The sequence below is a fragment of the Thalassophryne amazonica genome, chromosome 8, assembly GCF_902500255.1.
Source record: "Thalassophryne amazonica chromosome 8, fThaAma1.1, whole genome shotgun sequence".
NCBI classification, from domain to species: Eukaryota; Metazoa; Chordata; class Actinopteri; order Batrachoidiformes; family Batrachoididae; genus Thalassophryne; species Thalassophryne amazonica.
The window spans coordinates 56,519,340-56,545,547 of record NC_047110.1 but is presented as its reverse complement, the minus strand read 5'-3'; the positions used below and the strand labels follow the sequence as shown (position 1 = coordinate 56,545,547).

Below are 26,208 nucleotides of genomic sequence, written 5' to 3'. Positions count from 1 at the left end.
AACACTGACTGTAACGTCACATGACCTGACTTCAAAAATATGTAAATGCTTCTCTAAACTAGAGGTGGGCGGATTGATCATAATATCGATAATATTGATACCAATGTTGGTATTGATATTGAACGATCCTCGTGTAAAAAGATCGATACTCAAGCTTTTTCTCTCTTCCACACGCACTGACTGCTGCGCACGCAGATACATCAAAGTCTACTCTCTGTCTGTAAGAGCAGCGCTGCTCTGTGTCACACAATATGGAGCAGCGCACCTTTCCCCCTCTGGTCTTTTGTTGTTGCGCCGTCACGTGGCTCAGCAGCGCTAGCCAACAGCCATGCAGGTAGGCTCAGCCCGGCCCGCCCACTCAGCGCTCTCCTCGAGTCAGCCCTCTACCTCAGGAGATTTTAAGTTGTGTTGAGTGATATTTTTTTAAACAAAAATGTTGATTGTGATAATACAGTATTTTATTGTCACGTACAATGTTTAGCGAAATTCTATTCTAGGTCTTTTGGATCCTTTGGATCTATGAAGCTTAAATATGAAAAAGTATCGTATTGGTATTGATATCGGCGATACTGGGCCTGTATTTACTTGGCATCGGATCAATACCAAAATTCCCGGTATCACCCACCTCTACTCTAAACCTCAGACTTGTAAAACTTTCCATTAATTTCCTGAGCTTTGTTGTTTCCCTTTCGTTGTTTCCCGCTCTGAGCCTGTTTGATCTGTAACACTTTATTTCCGTCTGAACCTCTGGGTGACTTCTGATTTTGCTTATTATGTGACAATAAAACAAAATTAATGATGGAAGGAGGGGCTGTTATGTGACAGCACTCTCCTGTTCAACCTTTTTTAATATGTCATTTTTCTGAGGACAATGGAAATACGTGTTTTACGTACGTTTATTACGGAAAAAAAAAAAAAATCAAATCAAGCACAACACATCTTGGTAAATTGTACACAAGCACCCGTTAGAGATCTGAATGAAATTAGTCTTCATACAAAAACCTGATGAACTATATAAACCATCACACACAGATATACTAAGTTACACCGAATTACACACCAGACACAAATGTCTTAAATTAACCGTCACGTTTGCTTTTTGTTTTTTGCAACTCACACATGCATTTGGCCACTAGATGTCGCTGTGGCAAAGTGTTCTGAAATATTGAATAATTTGAATCGACGTCTGGAATGTTATTTTTGGCATTACGACCACCAGGTGTCGCTATTTAATATTTCAAATGGCAGTGGCAGTTTTCATTGAAGCTGAAGCCTCGTGTCATATGACTTTATCTGCCCATCAGTTTACAAATACGTATGGCCTACAAATACAATGAATCATTTATACATACACACACATACAGTTTTATGCAAAAGTTTGGACACCCCTGATAATTTTCATGACTTTCCTTTATAAATCATTGGTTGTCTAGATCAGAAATTTCAGTTGAATATATCATATAGCAGACAAAGACAGTGATATTTGAGAAGTGAAATAAAGTTTCTAGTATTTACAGAAAGTGTGCAATAATTATTTTAGTGATTTTTTTGCTGGAGTGAGGAAGTACACAGTCTTTTCTCATTTTTTGGAAGTACACAAAGTCAGTGCAGTGACACACCAAAATGTAAGTCCCTTTTCTCCTGTTTATAAATTAATATATCAAATGACAAGGATCTATTTTAGCCATTATATAAAACAAATAATGAATGTTTTTACATTCTTTCAATGGAACATATGTATGTTCCAGCTTTCACTAAATTAAATATTCGTACCATTGAACGCATAAACATTCAATATTTGTATACCATTAGATGTTTGCTGTCACTGCGAGCCCTGTGGGTCTTCACCGCAGTCGAGACACAACGGCTGAGAAAACCAATTACGCCAGTGTATGTAAATGTCTGTAAAACCTGGGGAGTAATTTAATTTAACCAGGTTTGTCCCATTGAGATTGAAACCTCTTTTGCAAGGGAGACCGAGACAGTTATAAAGTTTCCAATTCACCTAACCTGCATGTTTTTAAATGTGGGAGGAAACCATAGCACCCAGAGAAAACCCACGCAAACACAGGGAGAACATGCAAACTCCAGAGAGAAAGGCCACAGGTGGGAATCAAACCCATAACCTTTTTGCTGCAAGGCAACAGTGCTAACCACTAACCACCGTGCTGCCGAGTAGGTCGAGTTCCTGCAGTGGAAACCGGCCGAGTGGTGTTTCGAACCTTTCAAATCAATAAGCCTTTTCTTGTTGAAGCAATTATCACTAAGGCGGTGCCAACACAGTGGCAACCTGTGATGCCTCTGTGGCATAAAGCGAATTTGTGTTATGGAAATATAACTGTGTAAACATACATGTAGGCTATTTAATAAGTTTTCACCAGATGCCATTCTGCTGCCACGGAGGTGTCAGTACCTACTAGCGCCACTAGAGGCATCCTACTGTCTCTCGCTTGTTTCTGCTGCAGTCACATTTTGCCTCCTTTGAGGATCAACAAAGTATCAAACAAATTGCTGACTACAAACTCTCCTCCGCCCATTCATCAACATATACACACCTCTTTCTGTGCATAACAGGTGGAAATATTCGTAACATTTTCAGCAGTTTAGGAGACAAAATGCTAAAATCCTGCCTGTTTAACTGCGCATGCGCACAAGTTGTGTATCGCCGGGAGAAGGGTCACGAACTCTGACCCTCCCACCTACTGCAGCAAACTGTTTAAATATTAATTTACTGAACGAAAATAATTGCAGGCCTTCACGGTGTCTTTGCAGGTAAGAAATGTTTGTACGTCATATTGCCTTGAGCGGTCTGTAGCACAGGAAGTGAGGGAGTGTTCAGCAGGTCTGTGACAGCCACAGCAGAGGTAGCTGTTAGCCACATGCTAACGAATGCAGCTTGACAGCAACAGCGTCCGCAATTTATCGCATTAAAGTTAAACATTTTGGGTACGTAATCGTGTTTCTTTACCGCCTATTTATTAGCTGCGTTTTCAGGAACGGAATTTAGTGCCAGTTGGTTAGCTAACCAGTTTAGCCTGTTAAGCTAACAGCGTTAGCGGCATTGCTAGCGGTGTGAAATAGTCTTCTAAATAACTCTGCTTCTCTGTGTAGATCCTGGTGTTTTAAGGCAGCTCGATCGTTGAACTGTCGATCAGTTTGGAGTTGCATGGAAAATAAATCTCGTCCTTTAGGTCCTGTTGTGAAGCTGTTCGCAGTAGCATTGTTTTCCATTCCGCTTCATGGGCCTTGAACCCTAGCATTCTTTAACCCTTCAATGTTGACCTTTCACCCACAGGAAAAGAAATACCTTTATCTTCCGTATCGATTTTAAATCGCTGGCTGTCAGCATAGTGTTTTGGATTTCTCCGGCAGCCTCGCTACTCATTTTTTGTTACTTTACTGTGATTAAAGTACTACGTATTTTAACACCAATAGTGCGCTTTCAAGCTAGATCGGTTAGCGTAGGCCATAAAAAGTCGTCATATTTTCATACGATCTGAACGATTAAAACTGTTTTTGTCTTTTAAAATGACTTGCCGGTTGAAATTTTTTTTAAATTGGATTTCTAGGTCTGGGCTATGAAAATGATGAAAAATATTTTTATGAGCAGTAAAGTTAAATATTCTAGTGAAAAAATTGTTGCAGATAAATTTGACCGTTTACATAATGGGTGTAATTATTATTATTATTATTATTATTGTTATTAGCATAATCAGAAGGTTAATATATTTATGTCACAGATCCATGTCTGTTTAATCATGCATGTAATGATTTCTGATTATGCTTTTTATGGCGAAATGATGTGAAACGTCTGAAGGCAAAGTTGTAGGCCAAATAACTGAAAATCTAAAGTGCCAAATTAGTGATCCAGTATGAAGCAATATTTTAAACAGTATGCAAAGTTATTTTCCTCTTGTGAAAGGTTTTTTTTAGTTTGACTTTTATGAATTGCAAAGATAAATTTGATACATAAGGCTATTATTATTTTCATGCAATGTAATACATGTGTTCCACAGTTTGGGAACCAATGCATCACAGTTTTGTCTGATAGCCAATCATAAGTAAATTATTTATGGCATTTTAAATCTACCTCATGCTACACTCACTCATCTAGTTTAATCATATGATTCTTTAAACAATTTAGACAAAAGTGTTTATTGGTCACACTTTTAATGTGTGTGTGAATATATTTAAATTCTGTCATTTTTCTATTTTCTGTACTCCTGGATGTAATCATTTATGTACTGTATGTTTTCCTGTTTGCAGCTATATGCAACACTGGAAGTCCAAGAAACATTTCACCTTGGTTACAGTGTATGTCTTACCCAATCTTAGATCATATATTTTGTGTTCTTTTTCCAGTGACAAATTATGTCTCATCCTACTTCTGAGTTTTTTTTTTTAATGTATATTTAATTTTTTGGGGGGTCACAATTATAATTAAATTGTATTTAAAAGAGCAAATTTTGAGAATGAGTAGCTGTAGTTGCATGTTTGCTCTTGGTTTGTGTCTTCATACAACAACTCTGATTTGTGAAAATTACCGGGAGCAGCCGAATGAACAACAACAACAACAACAGTACATCACAATGCAAAATCTTGGTTGTAAAGCTTTAAGCTTGTCCATACAAACTTTTCCATTTGTTATTGTCTGTTATGTTTTTATTATTAGTATTTGGATGTGGGCTAACTGATTTTTGAATCTTGATTAATGACAGCTCAAGTCAACACAAAAATTAAGTATTTACTGAGTTATTGAGGATTGTAATAACAGATGTGCTTCCTCTGTAGATGTTCATGCTTCATGGGACACTGATGTGAAGAGAAATGGATGAGCAGAATCATAGATTTCAACTTGTGTCCTCAGACAGCAACATGGATTTGGGACATAGAATTCAGGTGACTGATCACCATTTTTTGCGTTTAATTTGGCTTTATTTGTGTATTAATGAAACCATGTGTACTTCACACATTGTTGGAGGGGAAAAAAAAAAAATCAATCCAAGATGAGCGAATCATTGGCACCATAATCAGTAGTTTTTGGATTTAAGAACATCTTTTCTATGTATAATTTATCCCTTGGAAAAGTGCATTAGTGATACATTCTTTTGACAATAACTTTTGAACCTTCTTCGTGAGATGGGCAACAGTAGCGCCACTTCAGTTCTTTCTACTTATATGTCTGAGACACCTGAAGATTTTATTTTTATATGTTTATAGATTGTTACTGATCAGCAGACAGGCCAAAAGATCCAGATTGTCACAGCACCATCTTCCCCTGGAAAACAGCAGTTTATTCTAGCAAATGCTGACTATTCCCCAGAGGGAAAGGTGATCCTGACCAAGCAGGAAAGCTCACCCAACAAGGTCATCCTCACTACTCCAGATGGCTCCGGAGTTAACCAGCTGTTGTTTGCCTCCCCTGAACTGTCTGGGCAGCAGATTCAGGTATCGCTGACTTCTTTCCAGCCCAGTTTGACAAACGAGTCACTGACAGGTCTTATATCTGAAGCATCTTTCTCAAAACGAGTTGGCATTTTGGCCACTTTCTGCAGCCTTCGTCGCAGCCTACTTGTTGACGACAGAAACAAAGCAATCCCTTTAAACGTCATACATATTTAATAAGGTAATGCTGTACTTTATGCTTGTTTCATGAAGAATGTTAAATGTCTCTGTGGAGCTAACAGCTTTAAGACCACAGCTCCACACTTTTCTGCTGTGTTGATTAAGTGGAGGATTGTTTGTGCAAGCAACATGACTGCTGATCAGTGCTGTCATCAGCGTTCTGTACAATAACATCATTTTCACATGAGGGCAGAAGAACATTTCATGATAAAGTGGTATTGAAGTTTGCAGTTCTTGTTATGGTTTTGTGGTGACAGATATCAGCATGGAAATGACTCCCCGTTGACATGACATCACCTAATAATTTTGCACACACTCACACGGATTCAAATCCCAGAGTCTAACCTGCACTTTTGGAATTCCACTGGCAGAATAAAGCATAATTATTAATCAGGTAGATTAGTATCATCAGTGGAACATTAACTAAATGTCTAAAATTGCAGGTTTAATAAATAAATAAATATAACGTGAACATGCTCAGTTGTGTGACTGAGTCTGCATATAACAGAACACATTGGGGCCATGGTTACAGACACAGAGTACTTCAGCTGTTGTGTGGCGCTTGAAACTACAGGGCTGCTCAAACACCTGGCCTACTTTCATCATCATATTGGTGCCGGTCCAGACTCCAGCTGGAATAACATTGTTTACATTATTTGCTATTGTCAAGCTGCAAGGTGTACATTCATGACGAACATCGTTGATGATTTTTCTGGACAAAATAGACATGGTGTATTTAAAGAAAAGGGATTCGTGTCCTATTCATCTTGCACCGTAGGTTTGCTGGCTGTCTTTACTGCGATATCAAACAGACCAAGATTGACACAACCTGTTGATCGGTGTGCATAAAATAGACTTAAAGTGAATTAATGAATTGCCTCACAGCAGGGTCCTGGGATTGGTTCCTGCCTGGGCCTTTCTGTGTGGAGTTTGAGTGTTCTCACATTGTCTGTGTGGGTCTGGTTACCTCCCACAATGAAAAACATGCTGTAATAAAGAAATAAAATTAACTGGAATAGTGAGTTCATGTACTTTTAAAACATGCATTGTTGCTCTGTGTTAAACTCAACAGCAGGGCTGACTAGCTGTTCAAAAGTAAAAAACAAACAAAAAATGCTTTATTGGACTGATTCCGGTCGTGTCGGACCACTGTAAGTATGATTTAGCGCTTGTCTGGATGTAAAACTGTTGTAAACCACTAATATACCGCCAGAGAGTTTCTAGTTGTGTCTGACAAACAGAAAACCCTTAATATTGAGACAGATGTCCACATTGAACCAAACAAGTTCTCAGCAGTGAGCATGTAGCAAACACAAAACGGACACCAGACCACAAACATTCAAGTTCTAGCATTACTATGTCATGACTTTAACGCAGTAACTATTGAAATAATGTCACCAACACTCACCTCCTCAGCACCACAGTGGCTCCCATAAATTTTTATTCAAGATTGACTATTCCATTCCAGTGCAAAGCGTTTCCATGGCAACTCTAGTGTTGCCACCATTTTCTGTGTGAGTGAGTGTGTTGGGGGGGTTATGCATGGAATTGTGCGTATGTGACATTACAGTAGGCAAAATAATATATAAGTAAATTGTTGCTATTAATGTTTCTTAAAATACTGAGTAAAAAGCTGCATCACAGGTGTGAATAAAGTATACAGTAAAACTTGCATACATAATGGATTCAGGTGGACCAGCAAATTTTGTGCATTAGAATCAAAATCACCTGCCGAGTGGTACCTTAAAATCTTAAAGCCTGTTTTATGCTTCTCTAGCTCCGTAACTCCATGGCCATGGAATGACGTTTCCGACGCTGTGTTGTGAAGTTGGTCATACTCGTATTTTAGTGAAATCTGTTCTGGATAGGACAAAAAAAAAAAAGAGAAGCACTTACTTCAGATATGTCCAACTAATGACGTGCTTTATTTCTACAGAACAAATAATTGGTAGAAACAACATTAAAAACAGAACTACCCTGTTTATATGCCATTTCAAGCTTTCTCTAGATCTAAAATGAAACCTTCAAAACCTGTTATTTTGCATAATTACCTTCGCCAGTGGGGTTTTCTGTCTGATTGTGAACAGCCTTGAGTCCACGATTTTTCATGTATCGTTCTGAAATTTTTACTGAATATTCGTATCCTGATAGGCCAGAGCCAATTCAATTTTCAAGGTCATGGGTCAAAGGGCAAAGTCAGGAAAAATCCCTGTCTTTAACATTGAATGAATTTTGAAAAATGCTTGACTGTCAAAAAGATCAAACTTTTTTCATATTTGAGAACTTTATGTAGGATTGTATCCTTTATCGACTGACAAAGTTTGATTTGGATCTGATGCAGAGTACAGATTTTGTGGATGTTTAAATTTAGCATTGAAAACCCATTTTACATTATATCTTCAACAAACATGCCACCATCACGCTCGCATTTGAAAGTGAGGTGCTGACTGGCACTCACTATCGCCTGACAAAGTTTGATTTGGATTGTGGATTTAGTGTGCAATTTGCGTTATATCTCACATCAGAACTGCCCCAGTCACTCTCATTTATGACAATGAGGTGCAAACTGACACTCTCAATGAATAGACTAAGTTTGATCCGCATCTAACGCGTTGTGGATTTAGTGGATATTTGATTTTAACATTGAAAAGCCCTTTTGATCTATATTTTGTATTTTTTTTTTTTTAGCTTATGAAAAGCCACTTCTAACAGGACTTTGACCTTAAAAGTTTTTTCCAAGGTAAAAATTTGTGGAATTAGAAACTAAAGTTGATGGAGGTTTGCACTCTACGAGCGCAGTGCTCTAGTGTTGTATTTTTTTTTGTTTTGTTTTGTTTTTAATCACAGTGAAGGCATTTTGAATATGACAAATTCTGTTATCTAAATCATAGAAAATATAATCTCCTGTCAAAGTATCCCATATTCTAGCATTTCTGCCCCCTGATTCACCTGAGCATTTTCTGTCCCCCTGCACAAGGAATGTCCATCAGCTTCAGAGCAAGATATCTTAGTAACCATAATGTTGTAGCCTTTTTATTGAAATCCACGTTATCACTATATATATGTGTGTGTGTGTGTTCAATTTAAAAAATAAATTTTATGATCCATTGAAGCTCAATTTTCAACCCATTTGAGACTTTTTAGTCAACTTTTGGTGTGGTGTGAAAGTGCCCCGTATTATTTTCCACTGAAAACACACTTAAAAATACTGACACCTAAAGCATACAATAGTAAGTAGGGCCATTCAGCTTCTCTCTTGTTTCACTCAGGGTCACCACAGCAGACCTGAGGTGGATCTGTATGTTGATTTGTCACAAGTTTTACACCGGATGTCCTTCCTGACGCAACTCCACGTTGCATGGAGAATGGGAAGGGGTAGCCTTGAACCGGGAACCTGCCGTACTGGAAACAAGTGCACTAAGTGTTTGGCCTCCACCCTTGCACATAAAGCACACAAAAGTCAAAATAGTACATACAGCCCCTAGCAACTAATAACACACCTACAAACAGAACACTGTGTATTTTCTTTATGTGAATTGATGCACCTCAGGCTGCTATATTAAGTTTATTAGAGCAAAATTTAAAAATCATGCATAATGTTTAAGGCCAGCTTTCAAACAGTGTTTAATTTAAATGGATTATTTTATTTTTTTACATAAAGTCACATCCTCAGTTACTTGGACAGTGACACAATTTGGGTAATTTTGCCTCTGTAATTCTCATGTAGACTCTCAGCTTTAATTCAGTGGGTTTAACAAAAATATCACATGATCCATTTAGGAATTAGACACGTTTATTCACTGCCCCTCCATTTCCTGAGCCCATAAGTAACTGGAAAGATTTAAATATAAGCATTATTCTTCATACAAATAATTACTGTTACAGTCAGTTTTCTTTACAGAAGTCAGTGGGTGGATACAAGAACATTTTCAAGATACTGGATAAAAGTTTTTGACACCATTTACATCATTAAGAAGTACTAACAGTACGGTACTGTATGGTAAATCTGTCTGGAGTAGGCAGTTGCCAAAAACTGACTGCACAAGAAGATTAGTGAGGAAACTCTGCAACACACCCATGGCAACTGAAGGAATTATAGAAATCTGTGACTGCGATTGTAGAAACTGTGCATGATGCAGCTTGCATTTCATGCTTCACTCTTTACAGGTTCATGGACAATGATTTTCAAAAAAAAAAAAAAAAAAAAACATGTGTATATATATATGTATATGACCAAAGTTTCTTGTTCCAAATTACAGAAGGTACACTAGAGGCTCTCACTTAGTAGATTTGCTTTGTTTTCTTGTATTAAAATCACTTTTCATTCCACTTCTCTGTTAATCTTGTGTATCACACTTTGATATGACTTGGTGAGTTATTAATTTAATTGAATGTGTTTTTGCTGAACCTCTTGAATTACAACTGAAAGTCGACACATGAAGCACATGCTAACTGTTTATAGTTCGAGTGTACAGAGGCAAAATAGAAAAAACAAAACAAAAAACCTGCTGTGTAACTGCTTACAGACCTGACTATTTGGTGGGGGAATAAAAAGAATTTATGTGGTGGAATGATGATAATTACGCCCTCTGGTGAAAGATGTGAGGAGTGCAGGCTCTCCTGTTGGTTTGTCTTTGGTTTTAGATGGCCTGGGAATGATGGTATAACTTGAACTTAGTCACTCATGAGTTGTCAAAAAGGGTTTTGATTTACATGCATAAATGAACCACGGTGCTCTGGGGCCACCTGTGGAGTCGTCTTCTACTCTGGACCATCGGCCTCTTACTGAAGACAAATTATTAGGTTAACTTAAGTCTCTACTACATGCATCAAATGATTCCATTGTGTTTTGTCATTTGTCAGTTTGTAACTGATGCATCGGACCAGTCTATAATCAGGCCTGTAGTGGAGTACTGCGTTGTTTGTGGGGATAAGGCTTCAGGTAGGATTTAAGTTTTGTTTGCTTTCATCAAAATTTTGTTTTTAATTAAAACACCCTCAGGAGATTTATTCAACCTGAGCGTCTTCTCTTTCCCAGGGCGTCATTATGGAGCTGTTAGCTGTGAGGGCTGTAAGGGCTTCTTCAAACGCAGCATTAGGAAGAACCTGGTGTACACGTGCAGGGGCTCTGGCGAGTGTGCAATCAACAAGCTCCATCGAAACCGCTGCCAGTACTGTCGCCTGCAGCGCTGCATAGCTCTGGGCATGAAGCAGGACTGTAAGAGTTTGTAACTGAAGTTTGTTCATATCAAATGGGTAGATTTCAGCCTTGCACAGTTAAAGCCAGATGGTTTTGCTTTTTGTCTTAGCTGTGCAGTGTGAAAGGAAGCCTGTTGAACCATCCAACAGAGAGAAATCTTCCAACTGTGCAGCGTCCACTGAGAAGATCTACATCCGCAAAAACCTGTGTAGTCCTCTGGCTGCCACACCGACGTTTGTGTCTGACAAGGAAACGACTAGGTACGTGCAAATTTAACACACACAGGCACAGTCATTTTGCAAATACAGACGGGTGACATGCTGAAGGCAAAACCAACACAAAGTACCTTTGTTTTTTTTTTTGTCCTGCCTTGAGAACAGCTTACTGCACAGTGGCATTCATTCTATGAGTCTGGAACTGGAGAGGGATGGCACACCCTTCTATGAAAGGGTATACCCTGATTAAGTCTGAGGAGGATGGATCATGCATGTTGGTCATGTCAACAGCAACAACAACAAAAATTCTCCCAAAGTTCTTCAGTTTAGTTGAGAATTGCTTACTTTGTGTCCGTCTATCCATCTGTTTGTGCTCAGCATAAGTCCAGTCCTATTACTGCCAGGGTCTTCATATTCACAGGGAATATTCTTGGGACATGCTCATACGGCCAAGGGTATTTAGCATTGCGTTATATTTATACTCATCAGATTAGTCAGTGACCCCTCGTGCATTGTGGATGGGGGAACTCATGTTTATTCACTAATTTGTTTAGAATTTTCTTTATTTTTTCAGCTGTCTGATGTAGCCTTGGTATAAACTTTTCTTTGTGAAATTTCTTTTTGTCTGTACTGTCAGGGGGATTGTGCAATTTTGTTTTTTCTGCAGTTGTTAATAATGATGCATTTTTTCTGCAGTTGTTAATAATGATGCATTGTTTTTAGTTATACTAGGATGTGAGTCTAATTTTCCCTCTTATCTGTAAATAGTGTTGACAAAGGAAGGTTAGATACCATTTTCAGTGTCAGTACAACATCACAAACTACAGCCTCATAGCTGTAGTGGAGCTGGATTAACAACCCTCTGACAGTGTCAACAAAGTCTGCACATTATAAACTTCACAAAGGTTATATTCACTACATGGACAATATATTAGATCATACATGTTTTCCTAATAAAGTGGCACATACACTCAACAAAAATATAAACGCAACACTTTTGGTTTTGCTCCCATTTTGTATGAGATGGACTCAAAGATCTAAAACTTTTTCCACATACACAATATCACCATTTCTCTCAAATATTGTTCACAAACCAGTCTAAATCTGTGATAGTGAGCACTTCTCCTTTGCTGAGATAATCCATCCCACCTCACAGGTGTGCCATATCAAGATGCTGATTAGACACCATGATTAGTGCACAGGTGTGCCTTAAACTGCCCACAATAAAAGGCCACTCTGAAAGGTGCAGTTTTATCACACAGCACAATGCCACAGATGTCGCAAGATTTGAGGGAGCGTGCAATTGGCATGCTGACAGCAGGAATGTCAACCAGAGCTGTTGCTCGTGTATTGAATGTTCATGTCTTTACCATAAGCCGTCTCCAGAGGCGTTTCAGAGAATTTGGCAGTACATCCAACCAGCCTCACAACCACAGACCATGTGTAACCACACCAGCCCAGGACCTCCACATCCAGCATGTTCACCTCCAAGATCGTCTGAGACCAGCCACTCGGACAGCTGCTGGAACAATCGGTTTGCATAACCAAAGAATTTCTGCACAAACTGTCAGAAACAATCTCAGGGAAGCTCATCTGCATGCTCGTCGTCCTCATCGGGGTCTCGACCTGACTCCAGTTCGTCGTCGTAACCGACTTGAGTGGGCAAATACTCACATTCGCTGGCATTTGGCACGTTGGAGAGGTGTTCTCTTCACGGATGATGCGAAGGAGATGTGTTGCACTGCATGAGGCAAATGGTGGTCACACCAGATACTGACTGGTATCCCCCCCAATAAAACAAAACTGCACCTTTCAGAGTGGCCTTTTATTGTGGGCAGTCTAAGGCACACCTGTGCACTAATCATGGTGTCTAATCAGCATCTTGATATGGCACACCTGTGAGGTGGGATGGATTATCTCAGCAAAGGAGAAGTGCTCACTATCACAGATTTAGACTGGTTTGTGAACAATATTTGAGGGAAATGGTGATATTGTGTATGTGGAAAAAGTTTTAGATCTTTGAGTTCATCTCATACAAAATGGGAGCAAAACCAAAAGTGTTGCGTTTATATTTTTGTTGAGTATATGTGGAATATGCCATCCTACATATTTTATTAGGTGGAACAAATTCAAATTTTTCTGTTTTTGGTCTGTTGTGTGTGGTTTACTCTATTCTGTATACCGTATTTTCCGGACTATAAGTCGCACCGGAGTATAAGTCGCACCAGCCACTTTATCCATTATAAAGAAAAACAAACCATAAATAAATCGCACCGGAGTATAAGTCGCACCAGCCACTTTATCCATTATAAAGAAAAATAAACCATAAATAAGGTCCACTGGACTATAAGTCCCATGGACATACAGGTATGTTAACATGAAAAGTTCAGATGATAATATTGTGATGGCTACCGTTTTCGGATGCATATTTCACCAGTCGCAACTTGTAATCTGCAGAGTATGATTTTCTTTTTGGTGGCATTTTTTCGGGCCTTCTCCGTTGTCTTGTTATGTTATCAGTAACGTTAAAATTTTTATTTTTCTATGGTAGTCAGAAGTCGCAGGAACAGTCACACAAGCCTCGAGTGCCCTCTCGTGAGCTGCATTTTACCTACGGATATGTTTGTATTTTGCGGACCACATTGCGAGCCGAACCATGCAGCGCCTACCTGCGCAGCTCATGACCTCCCAGCGGTGTCGATCCAGCTCCTTCCAAGTGCAGACGCTAATCCTCCGCCGTCGCTCAGTGCTCCCATGCAGCTCTCAGCGTCAACTCTGCTCACACTGATATCCAAGGGTTGAAGCTGTCTTGTTAGCCGTCCCGGAATAAACACCATTTTCGTCTGCTTCAAACGCTTTTCACAATCATCGACGCCAGCTCCTTCCAAGTGCACACGCTAATCCTCCGCCGTTGCTCACCCAATGCTCCCACGCAGCTCTCAGCGTCAACTTAAACACTCTGCTGACATTGATATCCAAGGGTTGAAGCTGTTCTGTTCGCCAAGCCGGAATAACAGCAAGCACCGAGTTCGTCAGCTTCACACGCTGTGGGTGAGGTGAGGAATACGCATCCAAAGTTCTGTTCTCTGATTGGTTATCACGACCAGCGTGAACTATAGGATGGCCGTCATACTACAGTGCCCATGATGCATTGCATTTCCTTTTCCGGTGGCCATTTTAAAACATAGATCGACTCTGTCACGTAAAATTGTTTTGTTACAGTAAATTAATTGAGATCCTACCGGTATATTTTTCATTTATAAGTCGCACCGGAGTATAGGTCGCACCCCCGGCCAAAACATGTAAAAAAGTGCGACTTATAGTCCGGAAAATACGGTATGTATGTGGTGTAAACTGTAATGAACCTTTGATCGTACGTTGTCCTTTGTCCTCCACATTAGAGATATTGGGAGGACTGCTTTCTTCCATCTGCGAAATATAGCGAAGATTTGTCCCATCCTGTCTGTGGCTGAGACTTTGATACATGCATTATTTATCTCTTATAGATTGGACTATTGTAATGCTTTATTTTCTGGTTTACCGCAGTCCAGCACTAGGGGTCTTCAATTGGTTATAAAAGGCTGCTGCCAGACTTTTGATGCGTAGTAGAAAGTTTGATCCTATTATACCCATTTTGGCATCCCTTTACTAGCTTCCTGTCTCTGTGAGAAAGGATTTTAAGGTTCTGTTACTGGCTTATAAAATTGTTCACGGACTGGCACCTCTCTACCTGGTGGACCTGGTTAAGCCCTACGTACTGAATCAGGCCCTGCGTTCACAGGGTATGGGACTTCTCTGTCTTCCCAGGGTAAATAAAAAGTCTGCCGGTCACAGAGCCTTGTCTTATCATGTCCCTGCCCTGTGGAACGATCTCCCGCTGCACATAAGGCAGTTGGACACTGTGGAGACTTTTAAATCAAAACTTAAGACCCACCTGTTTTCCTTGTATTTTATGTGTTATTATGTATTATATTTAAATTTTTTGTACTATTTTATGGGTTGCTTTTTATCATGTTTTAATCTTTTAATTCCTTTGTTGTGTGAAGTGCCTTGAGGCGATTTTATCGTGAATTGGGGCTATATAAATTAATAAATTTGATTTGAACTGTCTGCCTGCAGGTCTACAAATTTGATTGAGTCAAGCATGTTACTCAATATTCAACAACCCTTCCCCAAGTTGGAAAATACCTTTCTGATCCCAGCGTCCCCTGATAAGGTAACTAGGTAAAATTAACTCAATTTAGAAGAAAGCATTCTATGCGATATCAGAGTTTTCAAGTGCATTCACCAGATTGATAACCAAACATTGACAATGTGATTCCATACTTTTTTCCTCAGAATTGAGTGATTCCATATTTTTTTCCTCTGCTTGGTCTAAAAAAGTAACCGTTACTGACTGCCACATTTCTTACAGTGTTTCTTAAAGCCAAAAAGTTGCCATTTGAAATGACTTTAGTTTTGTGTCATGTCTGTGATCTGCTTTTTTTTCTACAAAATTAAACAACTGAATGAACATCATCCGAGGCCAGTGATTCCATAATTTTTGCCAGGGGTTGTGTGTGTATATATATATATATATATATATATATATATATATATATATATATATATATATATATATATATATATATTCTGGTGCACAGGGAAAAACAAATATATGGACATGGGGCCTTAGGGTGCTATAAAAAAATATGAAATGTTTGTTTAAAAAAAATTACTTCTTTTTTTAACCCCCCCAAAATCAGGACGACTCATGCCAAGGTGACCTCAGCACACTGGCTAATGTAGTGACGTCCCTTGCCCATCTCAACAAAACCAGAGAGGCAGGTGACAGCAACAACGATCTGGTAGGAGTGGACACACTGAGCAACGGTGACGGCTCGATTTCAGACCTTCAAGGAGCTGAGCAAACTGCAAGTGATATTACTCGGTGAGGACAGTATCATAATGTAAACAGACTGAAAGTGAATTTCCTTTTGGGCCATGTGGTTTCTACCTCTGTTGTTAGACATGATTATACTGGGCCATGAAGATGTATTGTGGTTTAAGTGATACAGTCGATTACAGACATAAGTATAAATGCATCTTGGCAAAAACTTTTAGTGTTTATGCTACTTGATTATTACAAATATAAACATGGGAAATTTTGCACATATTTTTGTATTGATAGAGCGTTTGACACTCTAGCCAAAGTACTGAACCCCAGCGATGGTTTAGTAGGAGAGTCTTTGGAGGCCACGATGCAGCTGATGTCAGGGAGCCACTCTGGTCCTGTTGTGGAGTTGGAGGGACCCCTTCTGTCTGACAGCCATATCCCCTTTAAGGTGAAAGCACAGAAACTGGCCTTTAACCTCCTTTTGAGGCAGTGGTTCCCAAACGTATGCTTGTTAAGCTGACTGGTTTATAGCTTTAGTAGAACCACAGTGGTCTTATTTATTCTGCCAGTGTGGATCATATATTGTTTCAAATGTAGTAGCATTTTATTTTGCGCCCCACCTCTGTAATGACTCTGCATCACCCGAAGGGGGCTTATCCTCTGGTTTGGAAACTACTGCTCTAAGCCAACAGATTTAGCGATGAAGCTCCTGTTTTTGTTGAGTCACAATTAGTTTTGTTGCATTCTTATTTGATCTTTCCATTGTATAATTTGTCCCTGCAGCTTATGATGCCTGTGCCTGTACCTGACTATCTAAATGTCAATTACATCTGTGAGTCAGCATCTCGGCTGCTTTTTCTCTCTATGCACTGGGCACGCTCTATACCTGCCTTTCAAGCTCTAAGGTACAGTGTTATTGTTTCACAGATACATTCTTACACATAGCAGCCATTCCATGTTTGATTTCTGCTGGTTCAATTTTTCGTCTGTGGACGTACAGGTCTTTGCAGTAAAGTAAAATAATGTTATATTTTACAGTGGTCAAGATAATGACATTAACTTAATGAAAGCTTGCTGGAATGAACTGTTTGCCCTGGGGCTGGCACAGTGTTCAAATGTCATGAATGTTGGTACCATCCTAAGTGCCATTATCAGCCATCTCCAGACCAGCTTACAGGAAGGTAGGCAGACTTTTCTTGAGGTTACCAGACCAGTTTTAGAACATACATGTCAACCCCTTTGAGGGTCCACCTGTATAACCAAGTGAGAAAATCCATAAAATCAGCACAAAATCCTTATAACCTCCAAATCGCACCAAAATCAGTTTTATTACAGTACACACAACCGCTTAGTGGTATCATGTAACTGGGGTTTTGTCCACATATTATGAGTTGCCACAATGACATTAAAGTCAAGATCATTATTTCCTTCACAGTTGAATTTCAAACAATAGAGATCTAGTATTCATGCGTCAAGCTGAATTTTATAGAACTGAATGTCAAATTTAGTTATTTTTTTTACAGAAACAAGAACTGTGTGTCACTAATATAAATACATTAATCATGAAAAATAAATCAAATATAATGAACAAAATAAAACGTACCTCAGAACTTCATCAGGTGTATCGAAAATGACCTCGCCAGTGCCAGTGTTGCAGACTGGCATGTCGATGATCCTCGACTTCGCCCCTGTTTATTAGGGATGGGTATCGATAAGATTTTATCTATATCGATTATCGATCCGATTCCTTATCAATTCCCTTATCTATACCTCATGAGTTTTTTTGTGTACTAAAAATAGGCTTTACAGGTTTTCTGTGTTTGCGGGTCAAAGAGCTTTTTCTTATTGTGCACCCGCTCTGTGGAACGGTCTTCCTGCAACCATGAGGCAGTTGGTGGCTGTGGACATTTAAGTCAAGCCTTTAAAGCCTATTTTTATTATCTTGCTTAGGAATAGTTTTTATTTATCTGTTTTATTATTTTACTTCTGTTTTTAATTATGTATTTGAATTTCTTAATTTTTATTTATTTATTTGAATTTTTTATGTTGAACTGTTCTATGTGAGGTGCCTTGAGATGGCTTTTGTTGTGATTTGGCGCTTTATAAGCCGATTAAATTGAATTGAACAACATTTTATTGAGTCTTAAAGTAAATAAATATGAAATTGGTCACTGGATCCTTAAACTTTGGACATAATAAACTCTACATGGTGGATCTTTGATCTCTGGACATAAATAGGAATAAACAAAATTTGTAGTTTTTGTCAAAAGCATTTCCTTTCAGACATTATTGGCATGAATGTCTTTCCATATCTGAGCTGAGCTCTTACAGCTGGCTGTGCCTCACATCAGCATCAGTTTAATTCATAAAGAATACAGCACGTCTCATTTTGGGAAGAAAAAAAAAAGTTTTAGTCGATTGTAGTTTACTTTCTGTATTACAGTGTTTGGAAAGAGGTGTCATTTTATTTAAAGTGGCAATTTGAAGTTATTAATTCCGACTGGACTCTGTCTCAGCAGAGAGCCACGCAGCTGCGCGGCTCCAAACGCACGGAACGGAGTCTCATTTCTTGACTGCAACAAGACATGATTCCCAGTTAGTGACTTTAATCCACACAACAGCAACTCAAGATATTTTAATGGCTTTGAGAGGAGTTAAGAAGCGGACTTGCCGTTTCTGAAGAGCAGTGAATCAAAGAACCAAGGAACTAGTGGATCGAAGCATTGCTTCAATGACGCACGCATCAAAGTGGAGTCGCGCTGCAGAAACGGTTGATTACAGAGCCGCTGCAGAGCAAACCCTGATAATCTGTAAGACTTTATTTGTACGTCCGTATGACTCTGAAACTCGGAAAAATCCGTATAATTTACGGACAATCCGTATAGGTTGACATGTATGTTAGAATCCAAATTATTTCTGCGCTGATGCTTATCCTATAAGACAGACATCATGCAGACTTCAGTATTTTGTGATAGAAATTTCATTTTTATGGCAAATTTGCATTTTGTTAAAGTGTGATTTTACACTTTTTTGTTTGTTTTTTAAATCGGTCTTCTTGTTCCTACCTTTATTTTTTTCTTCGACAGAGAAGCTGTCACCGGAGCGAGTCAAACTTGTAATGGAGCACATCTGGAGGATGCAGGAGTTCTGTAATAGCATGTCCAAGCTGTCCCCAGACACATATGAGTATGCTTACCTCAAAGCCATCGTCCTATTTAGTCCTGGTGTGTAAAAATTACAACATGCAATTATTTTCCCCTTCAATGTCAGTAAACTGTGAAGTATGACAGCTATTTAAACATACGAGGTCTGCGAGAAAAATAACGTACCTTTTTATTTTTTTCAAAAACTATATGGATTTGAATCACGTGCGATTACATCAGCCAACCTTGAACCCTCGTGCGCATGTTTTGTCACGCCTGTCGGTTACGTCATTCGCCTGTGGGCAGGCTTTGAGTGAGGAGTGGTCCACCCCTCCCGTCGAAATCCCTTTGTCTGACAACTTCCTGAGAGACTGGCGCTTTGCTTTATCAAAATTTTTTCAGAACCTCTGAGGCAGATCGAAGTGGACACCATTCGAGAAATTCAGCTGGTTTTCGGTGAAAATTTTAACGGCTGAGATTATGGAGTCTTACTGTCGCTTTAAGGACTTCCCACGGAGCGGGACGTCGCGCCGCACTCTGATGCGCCGTCGTCAGCCTGTTTCGAGCTGAAAACCTCCAAATTTAAGCCTCTGTTGACCCAGGACGTCGTGAGAGAACAGAGAAGTTTCAGAAGAGCTCGAGATCAGCAGTTTATCCGGACATTCCACTGTTAAAGGAGATTTTGTAATGAAAGACGTGCGGACGGATTGGCGCGTCGGCAGGCAGCCGGCGTGGCGTGCCGCCACAGGAAAAACACCTCCGTGTTGGTAACCATTTGTAAAAACCAGGTGGCTTTTGATGGCTTTCAGTAGAGTGAGTATCTGAGAAATTGTTTAACAGCTGGACATGTTCCAACTTGTCCTTAAGGCTTCCAACAGAGGTGTTTTTCCTGTGGTGGTGCACCGCGCCAGCTGCCTGCCAATGCGCCAATCCGTCCGCACGTCTTTCATTACAAAATCTCCTTTAACAGTGGAATGTCCGGATAAACTGCTGATCCCGAGCTCTTCTGAAACTTCTCTGTTCTCTCACGACGTCCTGGGTCAACAGAGGCTTAAATTTGGAGGTTTTCAGCTCGAAACAGGCTGACGACGGCGCCTCAGAGCGCGGCGTGACGTCCCGCTCCGTGGGAAGTCCTTAAAGCGACAGTAAGACTCCATAATCTCTCATCAGCCGTTAAAATTTTCACCGAAAACCAGCTGAATTTCTCGAATGGTGTCCACTTCGATCTGCCTCACAGGTTCTGAAAAAATTTTGATAAAACAAAGCGCCAGTCTCTCAGCAAGTTGTTAGACAAAGGAATTCCGACGGGAGGGGTGGACCACTCCTCACTCATAGCCTGCCCACAGGCGAATGACGTAACCGACAGGCGTGAAAAAACTCTCGCATGCCCACGAGGGTTCAAGCTTGTCTATGTAATCACACGTGATTCAAATCCATATAGTTTTTGAAAAAAATAAAAAGGTCCGATACTTTTCTCACAGACCTCGTATAGCAAGTGCTGGGTGGCAAAGTTTGTTTGGACTCTGGTCTGATTTTCTTCTCTGTGTGTGGGTGTGTGTATACCCCCAACCCAAAGATCATCCAGGAATAGAAAATAACCCACAGATAGAGAGATTCCAGGAGAAGGCCTACATGGAACTACAGGACTACGTGAACAGGACATACCCAGAAGACTCCTATCGGTTTGTAGTTTTATACTACGCAGTACTGGTGTGTGAGCAGCAACGAAGGCAGTATAGGTAGAAAAGCTGAATGCTTAGAATTTTTTCTCCTCCCCTTAAAGTGTCTTAATTTTGGTTTATTAAAAAGGGACTCAAAAATGTGGGAGTATTTTTGATGAGGAAAGGACACATTTGGGTAGTGTCACTTCTGCAAAATTTGACTCTATACCTGTATTGTGGGGTCTGATGAGGGTCTTACCTGTATTGGAGGGGCTGGAGGTGGTCAACTGCTCTTGCATCAGTCTGTTGTTTTAGTAGTGACAGTAGTAGTACATTAAGAAAAAAAGCAAAACCTAAAATGTGTCCAAGCAACATCATTTTCAACATGATAAAATTATTTGGACACATATTGATCATGTGAAACAGATCTATATTTTTAAATCCCGTTTTCTTTTTTCAGACTGCTACTCGTAGTAGTATTTATTAATATTCTTATGAGAAACATTTCTGCAGATGTATGAATAGATTACGTCCTACCTTTTTATGTGTCCTTGCCTCTTTTTGCTTCCAGGTTATCTAAGCTGTTGCTGCGTCTTCCAGCCCTCCGGCTGATAAGTGCAGCCGTCACTGAAGAGCTGTTTTTTGCCGGACTGATCGGTAATGTTCAAATTGACAGCATCATCCCTTACATCCTGAAAATGGAGTCTACCGATTATAACAGCCAGATGATGTCTGGGGTCTAACACGGGCACAATGTGTGTTCTCTGCCAAGTTTGGACACGGACGACTTAACAGCCAACCACACACTGCTCCTAAATATGGAGTAGCATGTGAACTGCGTGTTTTGTATCACTTTGCTCCTACTTCTGGAATCCAGGATTCATCAGGAGCCAATCAATCAGTTGATCAGAAGAAAATCAACAGCATGCGGCAACAGTACCTGCCGGTATTTGCCCATTCAGGAATGAACCATTAAAAACTGCAAAGTACTTTTTTTGTACAGTATTTTATGCTTCCTCTTTCTGTAGATCTTGTTCATATTTTGAAGGAATGAAGATTGTTTTTAACTGCTTTCATATCTGCTAACATGCTGTTTGGTTTTATAATGTTTATTAGAGAAAAACGAAGTGATTTGCAAGCAATTATCACTAAAGGTTATAACCTTTTAGTTATTTGTTTGCCAAGCCAAAGGATCAGGCCGGTATCAGTTGTCATAATTTGACATGGAGTTAATCTGAAATTTGTGCTTGTTTATATGTAAATAGAATGCACTAAGAAGGCTATAATGGACAGTATTTGTTAAATATTGGCTTCTGTCTTTGGACAGATTAATGTATTAAGAGAAATGATTGTCAAGTCATTTGGAAATAAAGTCCTTCAGTTGTTGTCATTGACACAACTGAGTTCTTATTTTGAGGGGCATAAGTTTTGTTGGGATCATTTTGGCTACTAGCCTGCAGCATATAATAAACATTTTGAGTAGATGCATGAAGGGGATACTTTGCGTAAATGAAAAAAGTACTTCATTCATGTCGAAATGTTTCCATGAAATGCCACAGCGCCGAAGAGAGACAAATGCGCCGTTGTTATTGGCCACATTCACTGACTGGCTTCATGTGCATCCTTATGATTTGTGGAGTGAGCATGAGAATCCTGTGAACCCTAAATGACTTTATTCACAATTTGCATATACAGTATGTGTTTACCAGCCTACTTCAAACCTGCTATGAGAAGCAAATTTACTGAGTTCTTTGGGTAACTTTGCAGATTTGCTCTTACACTAGTAGTCCAAGCCATGTCTTGGAACAGGGCTCTGCTGCTGTAAGCGGCATATTGTTTACATGTCCCTTGTGAGTGACGACTTGTGTTTCGTGTCAAATGACATGAGTAAGGAAGATGTTGAATGGTGCTGGGACTATACACACAGTCCAAGTTGTTAGAACATTAATATTTCATGAGAGCTGTTGAACGAGAAGGCTGCTGTGGGCTTTATTTAGCTATAGTTAGTGAGCGTGTCCAGCTAATTAAAGACACTGATAGGTGTATTATCCTCCTAGTTGTTTTTTTTTTTTTATTATTATTATTATCACCGTCTATAAAGGGCAGGTTCACTCGTCATGTTAATGCTGACCATCAAATGTCTGAATGCTTCACTCTCCACATTACATGGAGAAATGTGGCAGGGGTGGGATTTGAACCCGGAACCTTCTGCACTGAAACCAAGCGCATTAACCACTTGGCCACCACCCTTGCCGAAAGCCATATTAAACTTGAGTAAAAATATTTTGAATGCTTCCAAACCACTTTAAAGTAAGTTATTCACACCACAAGTGATCAGAAGCTAACTGATGAATTAGTAAATGATTATTATATTATTATGAGAACGGGGGAATTGATCTGACAATGGAAGGTTAATTTGCCTTTGCATTTGTCCTGGGTGTACCCCGCCTCACGCTCTATGACTGCTGGGATAGGCTCCAGCCCCCTGTGACCCTTAATTGGACTAAGCAGTTGAAGATGAGTGTGTGTATTTTTTACAGTCTTACATCATTAAATCAAATTGTGTTCTCAAGATTTTAACTGCCATGTTTATGTTTGACACCCAAATGAAAATCCATCTTACATTTTAAATCATACAATGAACAGTGTAAAACACACATTTTCATTGGCCCCTGTGACTTTTTGGTCTGATGAGGTAAACCACATTGTCCATCCCTGACCAGAGAATTTTGTTTCTCATGGTCTGAGAGTCCTTCAGGTGCCTTTTGGGAAACTCCAGGCAGGCTGCCATGTGCCTTTTACTTATTGTTCGGTCAGATACATTCACATCAGTGGCCTGGTGGGGGTCATTTTGTGGAGCTGTGGCAGTGCTCAATGTCCTCTCTCCAGAGGAATGCTGGAGCTCTGACAGTGACCACTGGTTTCTTGGTCCCCTCCCTGTCTATTCAATTTCAATGTCAACACTTTGAAAACACATCAGATCTCAATGAGGGAAAAAAATCATGCTGGATATCTTTCCTGTGATGGACTGGGTAATGTGTTAGAAATGAAAGGATACCACATCGGTTGATGGAAATGAAAACTGGCAAGCTACAGAGGGCTGAATTCAAAGACACCCCAAAAATCAAAGTGAAAAAATGATGCGTCAGGCTTGTCCATTTTGTCACCATTTCAGTGCATTAACTTTAAATGGTGCTCCGTAGTTTGTATGGGCCCCACGTGCTTGTATGCATTCCTGACAATACTGGGGCACTTTCCTAATGAGATGATGGATAGTGTCCTTTAGGATGGAATGGACTGCATTTAAATGGCGCTTTTCCATCTATATCAGAAGCTCAATGTGCTTTACTGTAATGCCTCTCATTCACCCATACACACACCGATGTCAGGGACCAGGGCATCACCTTGCTCCTGAACAGTCTCGGGTGCAACTTGGAGCCATTGGATGAACCAAAACATAATGTCCCAGAGGTGTTCTCCTGGGTTTAGGTCAAGCAAGTGTGGGGTCAATCAATGGTATCAATTTCTTCATCCTCTAAGGAACTGCCAGCAAACTTTCACTCCATGAGGTCAGGCACTATCATGCACCAGAAGGAACCCAGGACCCACTGCACCGGTGTGTTTGACAGTGGGTCCAAGGATTTCATCCCGATACCTAATAGCAGTCAGGGCGCCGTTGTCTAGCCTGCAGAGGTCTGTGGGTCCTTCCAGGGATATGCCTCCCCAGACCATCTATGACTCACCACCAAACTGGTCAGGTCAGGTTGAACCTACTCTCATCTGTGAAAAGCACAGAAGGCCAGTTGCACACTTGCCAATTCTGGTGTTCTATGGCAAATGCCAATTCAGCTCCATGGTGGTGCTGGCTAGTGAGCACAGGGTGCACTACAGGACATTGGCCCCTCAGGTCACAATCAGTGTTTCTGATTGTTTGGTCAGAGACACACCAGTGGCCTGGTGGGGGCCATTTTGTGGAGCTCTGGCAGTGCTCATCCTGTTCCTTGCACAAAGGAGCAGATACCAGTTGTACTGATAGGTTAAGGACCGTCTACGGCCCTGTCCAACTCTCCAAGAGTAACTGCATGTCTCCTGGAATCTCCTCCATACTCTTGAGGCTGTGCTGGGAGGCACAGCAAACCTTCTGGCAATGGCATGTATCGATGTGCCATCCTGGAGGAGTTGGATTACAACCTGTACAACCTGTGTACGGTGCAGGTAATATAGAATTAAATTTGTGTCATTAATACCTGCAAATGCACAGAGGGTGATCTATAAATGGTCCTTGATTTGTACACGTGTTTTGCCATCTACAAACACAAAGTTCCAATTTGTAACATGTGTTGGTTTTTACAAATAAATGTGTATTTGTAAATCTATCATTTTTTCATTTGTAAAAAAAAAAGGCATTTGCAAAACTGAAAATTCAGTTTGTGAAGTGTGATTCATCATTTGTGGATCACCAATCACACGCATTCGGCGTTTTGCTCAGTTACGCAATATTGAGACATTCTGAGTGCAAAACTGCTCAGAGGTTGATAAATGTCCAGTAGATGGCACTGTATCATTTCCCATAATGCCTTTTGGCACGTGTGTTGGTTAAGTGCCTTACTTTAAAAGTTATGTGCGATATCTTCACTTTGTAAAAATTACAGAGGTGCTGTTAATGCCAACAAACTGTCCGGAATTAGTTTTGTTTAAATGAAACCACAAGTGAAACTCCAGGAAAATGTTTCACTGTTTTTATGCCATTATGGGAAATGATATTTTCTGTCTGATCACTGCCCCCCCCCCCCCCCATTAAAATGCATAGAACAACACTGCCATCTACTGGATGGGAGTGTGATTAGTGACCTACATATTTGTGAACCTCTGAACACTATGTGCTCTCAATATTGTGTAACTGAGCAAAACGATGAGTGCGTGTGATCGGTGATCCACAAATGCTGAATCACACTCCACAACAAGAATTTTCAGTTTTGCAAATGCCTTTAATGATTACAAAAACCCATTTATTTGTAAAAACCAACACACAAGTTACAAATCGGAAATTTGTGATTGTGGATCGCAAAACTTGTGCAAATCAAGAAATATTTGTAGATCACCCTCTGTGCATTTGCAGGTATTAATGAGACAAATTTAACTCCATACAGGTACCACACTATAAAACTGTAAAACTATAAAATATTATTTAACATATAAACATCATATGAATATAATATATTAACTCAATATTTTAACTGTCCTGGTTGCAGTGCTTAGTGTATTATAAAAAGGAATGCAGCTGAAGCAAAATCCTACAGCAACAAGAAGTGCCACATTCATTTGCCTTACTGCCCCCCCCCCCCGCAATACCTACCCCATTTTGAGAATTATTGAATTACGACACGTTGCCACATGGCGCATTTCTTGGGTCATGATCCAGCACACAGGTCCCTCAGTGGAGAGAGTTACCCATGTTTCACCTGGCTGCAGCAGATGGATGGTGACT

At 39.9% G+C, this 26,208-nt stretch overlaps 1 protein-coding gene across 4 annotated transcripts; it reads left to right on the top strand.

Moving 5' to 3' along the window:
- The first annotated feature begins 2,573 nt into the window (after positions 1-2,573).
- On the top strand, positions 2,574-22,136 carry nr2c1 (nuclear receptor subfamily 2, group C, member 1). 4 transcript variants are annotated; one of them, XM_034176310.1, is made up of 15 exons: positions 2,574-2,772; positions 4,267-4,314; positions 4,792-4,899; positions 5,221-5,448; positions 10,489-10,567; positions 10,664-10,843; positions 10,935-11,085; positions 15,160-15,256; positions 15,786-15,970; positions 16,211-16,364; positions 16,700-16,821; positions 16,955-17,097; positions 19,003-19,140; positions 20,636-20,741; positions 21,292-22,136. In XM_034176310.1, the coding sequence occupies exons 3-15, from the start codon at positions 4,828-4,830 to the stop codon at positions 21,461-21,463; spliced, it is 1,827 nt and encodes a 608-aa protein (XP_034032201.1). In that variant the 5' UTR covers positions 2,574-2,772; positions 4,267-4,314; positions 4,792-4,827; the 3' UTR covers positions 21,464-22,136. The 4 variants fall into 4 exon arrangements, with proteins under 4 accessions (XP_034032201.1, XP_034032202.1, XP_034032205.1 ...); XM_034176312.1 differs by lacking the exon at positions 2,574-2,772 and adding an exon at positions 2,827-2,946; XM_034176311.1 differs by lacking the exon at positions 4,267-4,314 and having other exon boundaries at positions 2,575-2,772.
- Positions 22,137-26,208: the final 4,072 nt, after the last annotated feature.